This window comes from Simochromis diagramma, unplaced genomic scaffold (assembly GCF_900408965.1).
Source record: "Simochromis diagramma unplaced genomic scaffold, fSimDia1.1 OVJJ01000443.1, whole genome shotgun sequence".
Lineage (NCBI taxonomy): Eukaryota > Metazoa > Chordata > Actinopteri > Cichliformes > Cichlidae > Simochromis > Simochromis diagramma.
The window spans coordinates 875,251-887,329 of record NW_024387268.1 but is presented as its reverse complement, the minus strand read 5'-3'; the positions used below and the strand labels follow the sequence as shown (position 1 = coordinate 887,329).

Here is a 12,079-nt window from a genome sequence, read left to right as displayed (position 1 = left end):
GCGTCCAGGATCCTGCTCAGAGACCTCAAGAAGGCCAGGCACTCTGAAATGTTGTTCAGAGCAGAAGCACAGAGGAGAGTCTGGACCTGCCAGAGGGGGAACATCACAAAGTACCAGAGCAGGACAATGATGAAGGAGAGCATCATCATCTGATGTGATGAGTTCAAAGAGAATAAATGGAACAAGCATGAGATGGTCTTCCTGGTTGGACTTTTAGCTTCATGTGAGAGATTTTACCTTAAAGAGATAAACCTCTGTTACTCTGTTTATTTTGCTTCTGCTGCATTTCTGCATGTCCTCATCCACTAAATATAAAATAGTGTAAATGAGCAGCTTTTGATGTTTGACAGTTTTTATTGTGTCTGAACGTTCCTGCAGTTGGTTTGTGGTTGATGTGGATTTGCTGCTCATGTGAATCCTCCCACAGTGTTTCATTAGCAGCTGTAACCACAGTGACTCTGATAAAACAGGAATTAGCAGAATCCATCTGATATGAAGCTGTGCTTTGAATACCACTTCCCTCCTCTTTGAAGAGTAGTCAGATATCTGTGTTCAGGTTTTTGTACAGCCTCTTCTACACTTTGTATCACTGTGTTTCTAGAGCACAGTAGTAGAGAGCTGTGTCTGCCAGGGTTAGGGCTGCTATGGTCAGATTAGTTGATCGATCTGATGTTTCTGATCCATATCGTTTATCAGGAATATACTGAGTTGTGGATCCTCTTGCTCTTTTCCAGAGTATAAACTGAGGAGCCTGAAGGTCAGAATGATGTCTGTACCAGTAAACATCACGGGTGCCACCTATCTGATAGCTACATGTGAGTTTGACAGATTCTCCTTCTGTTTTAGTGACTTCAGGTTGTTGAGGAGTGATTGAGTCTCCAGCTGTTAGTCCTGGAAAAAGAAAGAAGAAAAGTAGTGAAATGCAGTCTGTATATCTGCTTAATGCAGCAGCTTCAACTAAACTTTAATCCCTGTTCTTAAACTCACCTATAATGTGAGATAGAAGCAAAAAGAGGTGCAGCAACATGTCTTTGGAGTTATTAAAGCCAGACAGACAGCACATGAACAATGTTCTTCCACTGCAGCACAATGACCAACAAATAATGTCATTGGATGAGCTCAACTTCAGTGGGCGGGGCCCGTTTAATAGCTCAGCCAATCAAATAGTTTTGTGTAACAGCGCCCCCTGTTGTTCACCATAAGAAATCTCTTCCTAACAGAAAATCACAGAAACTTCTTCCATAAAAATTACAATCAAATCCAACAAAATCTTATTTTAAACTTAATATTTAATAACAGTAATGTAACACTTTGCCAACAGTATAATGTAGTTCACTATAAGACTGAGCACATGGGGGCCGTTGTTCAGCACTCACAGCTCCCGTGTTCAGATGCCGCTCTGTGTCACATAATTCACCTTTGTCATGTTTACAGGATGATTGATGAGGAGTAAAAACGTTCTTTTCACGTTGGCGTAGCTGAGAATGATCTGATGCTCAAAGAAACAATACATTTACCAAACTGTGTGCAGAACATCAGCTTCTGTCACATCCAGGCTAGTTTCAAATGACCCAAAACCAAAAGAAGTTTCTTATGAAACTCAGCAGAGTTCTTGTTCCAAACAAAGGCTGATGAAGGTTTAATACACCGATGAGAACGACCTTCTCCACAAACTGGCTCTATGGGAATCTCCACTGATACACACTGAGCAAGAGGACACGTACACGAGAGTCTGTAGTGTGAGAAACAGACGCCTCACAGGTCCTCTGCTGGAAGCTTCACTAAAGGTGCCACTAAGAGAAAGATTGTACTGGTTTAATGGGAGATTTACACACTTTTCATTTCTTTCAATATCCTATAAAAATACCTCCAGTTTCTTCAAACAGGAAACCTCTGATGCTTCTTTACTGTTTCCTCTAAAACTCTTTCTTCATAACTGTTTGATGACTGAAAGCTATCTTAACTCCATCCTAACAAACTCCAGAAGTTTACAACCACTGATCCACACAAGAATCAGAGGTTTAACAGTGTGTGGCTCCCTCTAGTGGATGTTGTGGAGTATTCTGTTGTCTTTGCTCCAAAGGTTTTTGTACAGAGTTTTGCTGTTTCCTGTCACTGTGGGCCTCACAGCACAGTAGTACACAGCAGAGTCAGACACTGCAGCAGAGGAGATGCTCATCTTGATATCTGTTCCCTTCACTTGAATCTTCAATCCAGGAACTTTTTCTACTCCTACTTTTCCTGAAGGTGAGTGTGAGATCAGGAACTCTGGAGGTTTTCCTGGATGTTGTCGATACCAGAAGAAATAATTAGCACCTGTGGTGTATTTGTAGGTCAGAGTAACTGTGCTGCCTTCTAAACTGGACTCTTCATCTTTGACTGGAGTGAGCTGATCACATGTGACACCTGAAGGAAGAGAGAACGTTTTCAATCAATAATTGACGTTAATGAATCATTTGAATTGAACATAGTTTCCTGTGTAGGTGAGCAGACCTGTGAGAGTGAGAAGAATCAGAGGAAACACACAGTGATGTAATGACAGCATGTTGAGGAACATAAAGTTTGTTTTGTGTTGAACTCTGTTGAATGTGGAGGTTTTTCTCTCTTCTATAGTTCAGTAACAGCTCAGCTCCTCCCTGAATCTCTGCTCCTCCTCTCTGCTCTCAGTCACTCCTCCTCCTGTGCTTCACACACTTTATAACCAAAATGATTTAAGGGAGCCGTGTGACACGTCACACAAGCAGAAGTCACATTAACGATGTAGACAGAGTCAGAGAGTCGCTGATACTCACACAGTTAAAAAGTCTGAAACTTGAGACGTTTGGAGAAAAATGTGTAAGAAGTCCTGAATTCAAGAAACATCTCAGAATAGTTTGTGTATGTTGGGAAGGATTTTTGTTCACAACTGTTTGTTCAAATGAAGCATCATCTTATTTGATTTGATCTTCAAACACAAACCTGAGAGACGTCATGTCTGTGGACACGACATGCAGGAGTGTTGTGGTGCAGCAGCAGTCCCAGTTACAGCTGACACTGTTGGACACAACATCTGTTTTACTTTGTGGCTCTTTGGTCAGTTTGATGGTGTGTGATCCTACAGGAAATATTTACTTTAAGTTACTTTAAAGTTTATTTCAATGCTTCACTTATATTAAAGTATATTGTTGATAAAGCATATAGTTAGAGCTGGACCAGTGACCCTGAATCCTCCTTTAGTTAATCTGGACGTAGCATTTATGTCCAGATGAACAGAACCAACTTTTGGAGATTTACTTACCTGGATGACTGATCGTGCATCAAGACCTCCTTCAGTTACTCTACAGTCGGTGTCGGCTGCTGGGAGACTCCCATGATGCACTGAGATTTTCTTCTTCACTCACTATGTGTTTATACACCTCTCTGTATTGACTCATTCATTATTATTCATCTCTGGCTCTCTTCCACAGTGGGTCTCTGTCCTGTCTTCCTCCCATCACCCCAACAGGTCACAACAGATGAGCCTGGTTCTGCTGGATGTTTCTTCCTGTTAAAAGGGAGTTTTTCCTTCCCACTGTCGCCAAAGTGCTTCCTCATAGCGGGTCATGATTGTCGGGGTTTTCTCTCTTCTATTATTGCAGGGCCTTCACAATGTAAAGCAACAACTGCTGTTGTTATATAAATAAAACTGAATCTACCAGAGTGAACATTTATAGAAGAAGAAATAAAGAATAAGACCTGCATCAGTGACCTTAAACAATAACATAAACACAATATATAAAAGTTAAAGCATAAAAAACTAACTTGTCATTAAGGCGTGTGTCTTTGAAACACAGCCTCTGTCAAGTCAAGCGACATGAAAAGAAAATTTAACTGGTCGTCAGATAACAGAGACCCAGACACGCTCTCGGCTCAGTCATCGGTTACTAGCGGCCATCATTTAACGTAGCTGTGATTAAAGCAGCAGTGGTGTCTTCCAGAGGGAGGGGCTAGCAAAGTAAAATGAACTGGATCATACCTGGATCCTGCATGCATGCAGTACAACACTGTAGCTTTAGCCCACATTAATGTTACCTTTATATTGTAGAGCTTCCTCTGATTGTGTGTCTTCTGAAACTTTTCCTGGACGAGTAGAGCCAGATACAACTCCTTTCCACAGTCCAGAGCAGGTCTGAGGATGAATCACTGACTAGTAGAACCATCGCTTCAGGAACAAGTGACAAATGCATTAATCTAAATCTAGAATAGTAATAGTACACTGGAAAATAAATGAATACTGAGTATTACTCATAATAATAATGGATTGCATTTATATAGCGCTTTTCTAGGCCCTCAAAGCGCTTTACAATTCCACTATTCATTCACTCTCACATCCACACACTGGTGGAGGCAGCTGCAGGTGTAGCCACAGCTGCCCTGGGGCAGACTGACAGAGGCGAGGCTGCCATATCGCGCCATCGGCCCCTCTGGCCAACACCAGTAGGCGGTAGGTGAAGTGTCTTGCCCAAGGACACAACGACCAGGACAGAAAGAGCTGGGGATGGGTTGATGTTTGGTTTTCTTGTCATTTGGAGTTCTTATTGGATCGTTTAGTTTCTGTTTAGTTTCTGGGTCGTAGGTTCTTAGTGATCATAGTTCTCCCTCCCTCTGAGTCTAATCTTCTCTTGTGGTTAGTCAGTCTTCTCTCTGTGTTTCTTCCTGTCTCCCCAGTCGCTGCGTCAGTTTGTGTCTGTGTGTTTCCTGTTTTATTTTGATAGTCCCGTGTCCTGTGTTTAGTGCATTCAGGTTTGATTCCTGTGTCGTTATATCAGCTTAGTTCCAGCTGTGTTTCCCTCATTACTCTCTTGTATATTTAAGCCCTGTGATGTCTTTTGCCCTTTGTGGCATCGTACTGCCTCATGTGTGTAAGTCTCCTTGTGTTTGGTAAATGGACTCATTCTTATATAGAGCTTTTCTACTCTCCTGGAGTCCTCAAAGTGCTGTATACAGCATGTCTCATTCACTCATACAAGCACTTCTAAACACAAGTGCAAACTAAACTACATTCACACACATTCATACTCCGATGATCGGAGGGCAACTTGAGGTTAGTATCTTGCCCAAGGATAATAGGCATGCAGACTGGGGAAGCCAAGAATCGAATCACCAACCTTCCGATCAGTAGCTGCTCCACCACCTGAGCCACAGCCACACTGTTTCAGTTTTAGTTCCACGTTTTCTCGTTTCCTAGTGGTTTAGTTCTTGTTTCTCAGTGTTCTGTTCCTAGTTTTCATGTTCAGGGTTTCAGTTTGTTTTTTGTGAGTTTATGTTCTTGGACAATCCTCCCATCAATAAAGCTGCAGCCTTACGTTTGCCTTTGGTGTTTGAATCCTGCATTTAGGTCCACTTCCTGCCTGCTACAGTCTAACATGACAGTTACTTCGTGTTTATGTCAGCTCTTGATTTCCAGTTAAAATAAAATGACCTTTTTAGGAAAAACAAAAACATTTTCAGATTTCTGAACGATGATCAGGAAGTGATTCATTTCACAAATGTTGTTTTCTAAATGAAGTGGACAAAAAGTACAGAGACCCAGGACAGACACAGGTGACAGTGATCATCTCTGCTGTGGGTTCAACTTCAGCATGTACAGATGAGAGAAACCATACCACTGTATTTTGTATTTTTGCACAATAAAGCTGTTTTCCTTTCTCGTTGTATTTTCTTGAGCTGTGCTAAAGATGGCGCCGCTGTGATTGCAGCCATTCCCCAACTCTCTGTGAATGGGACTCATGACCATTGATCAGTGGTTGTTGATCAATGGTGATGGATCAATGGAATTTGGATAATTAAGATTAAGGAACTGACCTCACAGCCCATTGTTCCTTCAGTGTGCTGGTTTCAGTCATTATGCAAATGTCCTGTTTATAAGATTGAGACCTGCAGTCAGCTCAGACTGAAGAAGCTACTTGGATGATGATGAAACGTTTCTCCCACAAAACGCTACGAACAGAATCAACTTTTGGAGATTTACTTACCTGGATGATTGAGATGCATCAAGACATTTAAACAGGTTATTTATGGTTGGTTTACACAGCTTGTGTAGGTTTGAGTATGTATGTTTAGCTCTATATATCCATACGTGTGTGTGTGTGTGTGTGTGTGTGTGTGTGTGTGTGTGTGTGTGTGTGTGTGTGTGTGTGTGTGTGTGTGTGTGTGTGTGTGTGAATTGTGTTGTTTACATTGTTGAGATTCACCATTTACCGAAACCAAATTCCTTGCATGTGTCTGTGCATATACATGGCCAATAAACGCGATTCTGATTCTGATAATATAAATATAACTAAACACCTGTCTAAGAAGCAACATTCATGAAATATGTGTAAGAAAAACATCTAGCAAAAATATCTGAGAAACACAGAATGATGGATGAAGATTAAAAGTCACTAACAGGTCTGCTACCATCAGGCTGTGATCTGCACATCTGATCATGAAGAGACAGTTTTAAAGACACTGCAGTGAAGAGAGAGGATGATTCATTTATGTGAGAAATCTCTCCTTTACGAAGTGAATTAAAGCTTCTGTTTTTATTCAAAAGACATTTTATTAACTGATTGAAACAAACCAGACAAGTTTAACAGTGTGTGGCTCCCTCTAGTGGATGTTGTGGAGTATTCTGTTGTCTTTGCTCCAAAGGTTTTTGTACAGAGTTTTGCTGTTTCCTGTCACTGTGGGCCGCAGAGCACAGTAGTACACAGCAGAGTCAGACAGCTGAAGCTTCTGGATCTTCAGAGGAACTGATCTGATGCTGGAATCCAGTGTGGAGGAAAATCTCTCCTTGAACTCGGCTGCTGTGTTTCCATCATCCCTGCTAACACGACTCAGGATGAATTTGGGGCTGTTGTTTCCATCCTGTTTGTACCAGAAGAGATAATTACCTGATGAGCTGCTGATGTTATACTGACAGCCAAGTATTACTGTGCCTCCTGCAGCAGCAGTCTCTTCTCCTTTTGCTTGCAGCACGTTGTCTTTTTGTGCTCTGCATTCTGTAAAACACCAACAAACAGTATCAGTGTGCTGTTAAAGAATCACGTCAATGTTGATATCAAAGAAACAGAGTTGTGTTCATACCGAGGCACATAGCAGCCAGCAGCACTGAGATGAACAGAGGCGTCATATCTGCAGTGTAGAGTAACTGTGAGCTACAGCAAGTATAAAGAAGCTGTGATCTCTCTGTTTAGTCTTCATCAACACTAAGTTGGTGGATTAGAAGGAGGAGCCTGATCACAGTGACAGGACTCATTCACAGCCCTGTGTTATTCCCCCTGCTGACAGCTTCACACTCAGCACGTCTTTCTGCTGCTTTCAGTGGATATTTGCTCCTATTGCAGGAAGCAGGTTTAACAGACTGAACTGTGAGTCGAGAAACAAGCACAGGATAAATAAAGAGCAGAGGCTCCGTTTTAATCCAGGGAACCAAAGAATATGAATGTGTGTCAGTGTGGATCATGATGTTCATCTTTAAAAACTGAAGAAGAGAAAACAGTAGAAGAATCTTCTTGTATCTGCCAAAATGTTTCATGACTGAATTTTAACACTGGGAGTTTGGAGAGTGTGGAGTCCTGATATCCGGTGTAGTGGTGCAGTGTGGGGAGAAGAATCAGTAGGAAATGAGACATTGTTGGTCTTTGCAGGTTAAAGTGAAGCTTTGAGACTTAAAGTGACTTCAGACTGAACTTCAACAACGTGTGAAATGGATCTGATACCATCAATGATGGCGCCGCTTTAAATGTCCAATCAGAACACAGAGGAGAAACTGTACCTATGACATCATCGAGAAAAAACACAAAGAGGTGATTCTTATAAAAAAATGAAGGAAAAGTTTAAACCATGCAGGAGAAAATGTGAGAATAACAAAGTAAATCTTTCAGCTGTAAAACATCATTAATGCACCAACAATGTTGGGAGTTTATTACTAGTTACTGTATTTGACTTCTGATGCTTTTTACACACATCATCACTAAATAAGGAATAAAATGTCTTCATGTCTGAACGTTCCTGCAGTTGGTTTGTGGTTGATGTGGATTTGCTGCTCATGTGAATCCTCCCACAGTGTTTCATTAGCAGCTGTAACCACAGTGACTCTGATAAAACAGGAATTAGCAGAATCCATCTGATATGAAGCTGTGCTTTGAATACCACTTCCCTCCTCTTTGAAGAGTAGTCAGATATCTGTGTTCAGGTTTTTGTACAGCCTCTTCTACACTTTGTATCACTGTGTTTGTAGAGCACAGTAGTAGAGAGCTGTGTCTGCCAGGGTTAGGGCTGTTATGGTCAGATTAGTTGATGTAGAAGATGTTTGGGATCCATATCGTTTATCAGGAATATATTGACGACCGACTGTAGTCTTTTGCTCCTTTCTTTAGTATAAACTGAGGAGCCTGAAGGTCAGAATGATGTCTGTACCAGTGAAGGTAAATATCTCTGTAACTTGTCTCATAGCTACATGTGAGTGTGACAGATTCTCCTTCTGTTTCAGTGACTTCAGGTTGTTGAGGAGTGATTGAGTCTCCAGCTGTTAGTCCTGGAAAAGTAGAGAAAATGAAGCCATCAGACTAACATTGTCCATGAGGCTGAGTATCTGTGAGTATTACTGTGTTTTTTTAAACAGCTTTTACTGCTGATTTCCCAGATGTTTCTCTGATTTCACAATTGAAATATTTTTCTGTTTAATCATCACTCCAAACTTGAGCTCAAAGAAAGTCCAAACTGGATCTGTAACGCTGTAAACATGTCTTTGAATTTCAGGTGTTCCTGTCAGAAACATACGTACCTACGAGAGCTGCAAAGATCCAAATCACAGCCAGTTTTTCCATGTTTCCAGAGGAGAAATGTTGGAAGTGATGTTCACTGGGAGTTAGCTGTGAGTGGTCTGATGTTCACAGCTGGAGTCAGACAGGTTTCTGCAGTCAGGAGGAGGAGGCTCAAATCAAATTAACCTTAACTGGAGCTCTTCATCACAGCTATGTGATATGTGTTAGTCTGTATCCCAACAAAGGTGTGTGGCTCCCTCTAGTGGATGTTGTGGAGTATTCTGTTGTCTTTGCTCCAAAGGTTTTTGTACAGAGTTTTGCTGTTTCCTGTCACTGTGGGCTTCACAGCACAGTAGTACACAGCAGAGTCAGACAGCTGAAGCTTCTGGATCTTCAGAGGAACTGACTTTTCTTTCTTGTCGACTTCGGCATCAAATCTGTCCTTTGGAAACTCCTGAGCGTTATCTGCTGTTCCCGTAGTGTCATGTCTTAAAACATATTTAGGGAAGTCATTCAGTTCTTGTTTGTACCAGAACAAATATGGAAATGGATCAGATGTTTCATATCTACATCCAAGTGTAACTGTGTCTCCTTCAGCAGCAATGACATCTCCTTGATCCTGGATCACTTTGTCTTCTCCTTTACACTCTGAGGAAGAACAGAACATGCAGAGGAAGAGATGGATCAATGAACATGATTAAAAACTCACCATTAATCAGACTCACACATTTATTTAAGCAGAGGAAACATGTTGATGTTTGTATCTCACCAAAGAAAAGAGCAGCAAGAATAATCCACAGCCAATGTTCCATCTGTACAACAAGGTTTAAATCAACAGGAGAAACTAGCTGATGTTCAACATTCAGTCTGAGAATTGTTCTCTTCACAGCAGCACTTATTATTGACACAATGGTTGAACACAGTGCAGAAGGAGAGCCCCGCCTACTGGATGATGTCGCCCTCTGTCTCCTCTTTGAGTCTCACTTCTCTCACTTCCTCTTCCCCCTCAGAAATGTGCAATAGTTCTACACAAGTTTGAGCCTTTACTGAAGGGTGAAAGGTCAGTGTAGACCTCTTGCAGTTTATTCCTGAACTGCCAGAAGAAAGCTGCCTCCTTCGTTGTTCAGTGAAAAATAAGTGCTGTATCTGCTGTCCTGGTAAACTTTATGTCCCAGTCATCCTTAAAAACAGTTCTTCTTGCTTCATTTAAATGGAAAGTTCACACTGTTTGGTGTTGAAGGTTTTAGAGAGCAGCTTTTGTGTGCTTGTGAATAACACTTTCACATTGCAGAGCTTCATTAGTTAGCTTGCTGACCACAAGAACACCAGCAGAAGCACTTTTTTTAACAGCAGCTCTTTTCTGAATGGACCAGTTTTAGTTGTTGGATCATTTTTAAGCTGCTTTCACTGCTTGGGGAATGATCCTTTATGTTCTACAGCACACACTTTAAGTAAGCACCCAGCTCAGCCACAATCATTCAACAGTTATAAATGCAGTGATACTAAAATGAATCAAACATTACTTTGATCAAACTGTGGACCTGCTCTACTCACAACCTCCTGAGTTTCTGTGAAGCAAAACTGATTTTAAAACATGAGTCCAGAGTTTATCATCATCAGTTTTCTTTTTGTGTCTCTGTGTCTCCAGAACTCGATGCCATATTCAATGGCCCTGGAACATGAACTGCTCTCAGTGAGTGGAACAGGAGGTGATCCCACTGCCACAGCCTAGTAGCCATCCTGGAGAGGAGGGGGGAGCCTAGGCCCCCCGGCTCTTCATGTAGGCTGCTGTGACCACTGCAGGACCACAGCTTGCAGCTCCAACACATTTATGTGCTGTGACTCTCAATGGCTGGTCCAATGGCTGGTGACCACACAGCCCTCGTGGACCACACCCTACTGGGGACGCGTCTGTGGCAACTGGGGGTGAGTCACCAAACCCATCGCTTGGCCCTGCTCCAGTTTGGTCGAGTCCTTCCATCAATGGAAACTCTGTGTAAGGCCCAGGTGGACGATAGATGATAGCAAATAAAACAGCTTTCAGGCTTTAAAATGAATGAAAACTCTGTCTGGGTCTCTGGTAGATTAATAAGCTGGTGTGGAAGGCTAGTGCACATGTGTATGATGTAGACGCGTGGGTTTGAGCTCTCCATACAACACAAGATAAAACCATTCAGGAGCTTAAATAATCAACTGGTTCCTTTGGCTTAATCGTTGCCCTGCACATCTCAAACTGCTGAAGAAAGCCTTGAACCTGGGCGAGAATAAGACCATCGACAGATACATTAGCAGCGCTAAGGTTAGCGAGCTTGGTGCTAATGATAGCTGCGCTAGCAGGGCTTTGGCTGAGCCTAAAGTTGTCACCACAGATGACAAGATTGAAATGTAGGACATGTGCCAGGAAATATGTAAGACAACATCTGAATCAATCCTGGAGAGACCTGATGAACGGTTTGATGCTTTTGAGGCCAAGTTCCAGTCGGTGCTATCCGTACAGACTGACTTACAGAACCGCATGGAAGGTCATGAATTAGCTGCCAACGTCCTATATTTGGAATGGCAAGAGGGCAGAAATCCAAGAGAGACGCAGGGCTGGGCCTGCCAATTTTCAGACATTACTCCTGAGCTGCTAATATTTTAATTAAAACAAACCGTTAGAATCTTGAATCAGAGGAGAAGATTTCTGGAACTGCCAGACACACCTGTACAGATGTGTTTTAATCATGATTTTATGCCTCCTTGGCAAGATAAGAAGTATCATGACTGGAGAGAAAAGGGTTTAGTGTCTATTGAGGATTTGTATGTTGATAACAAATTTTCTTCTTTTGTCAACTAAAAGGGAAATATAATCTGCCACATTCACATTTATATAGATATCTGCAGGTCAGGCATTACATCCAGTCCAAGTTTAACGATTCTGCAACTCTACCGTCAGAACATGGCATCTACAAAATACTCAAGACCTGATTCCAGACATCATATCACCAAAATTGTACAGTTATTTGGTAATTCTGTTGTGGTGCATACAGCTGGGATTAGGCAACTAATCCCAGCTAATCCCATTAGGCAGAATAAATCGGGGATGAAGGTGCCTGAATCTATGTGGAGTAAGTGTCTGCCTTTTGTTCTTCTCCCTCATTAACAGGCTTTTGGTCTAAAATGTTTGGCTGGTATTCTGAGGCATATATGAAGCCTGCACAGCCTGAACTTGTAATTTTTGGATGTTCTCTGACGTCTGAACTACTCCCGTTTAAAGTGCAGCGGCCACTGGAAGTAGGTTTGATGTTTTGGCTAGCTTTTGGTACCTGTGG

At 41.9% G+C, this 12,079-nt stretch overlaps 1 gene segment (V, D, J or C); it reads right to left on the bottom strand.

The window, feature by feature from the left end:
* Positions 1-6,639: 6,639 nt before the first annotated feature.
* Positions 6,640-8,125, bottom strand: LOC120715505 (the record flags this gene model as incomplete). The annotated part of the segment is given in 2 exon segments: positions 6,640-7,001; positions 7,087-8,125. Coding segments are annotated over 2 exon segments (408 nt in total), but the record flags the coding sequence as incomplete, so codon positions are not given.
* Positions 8,126-12,079: the final 3,954 nt, after the last annotated feature.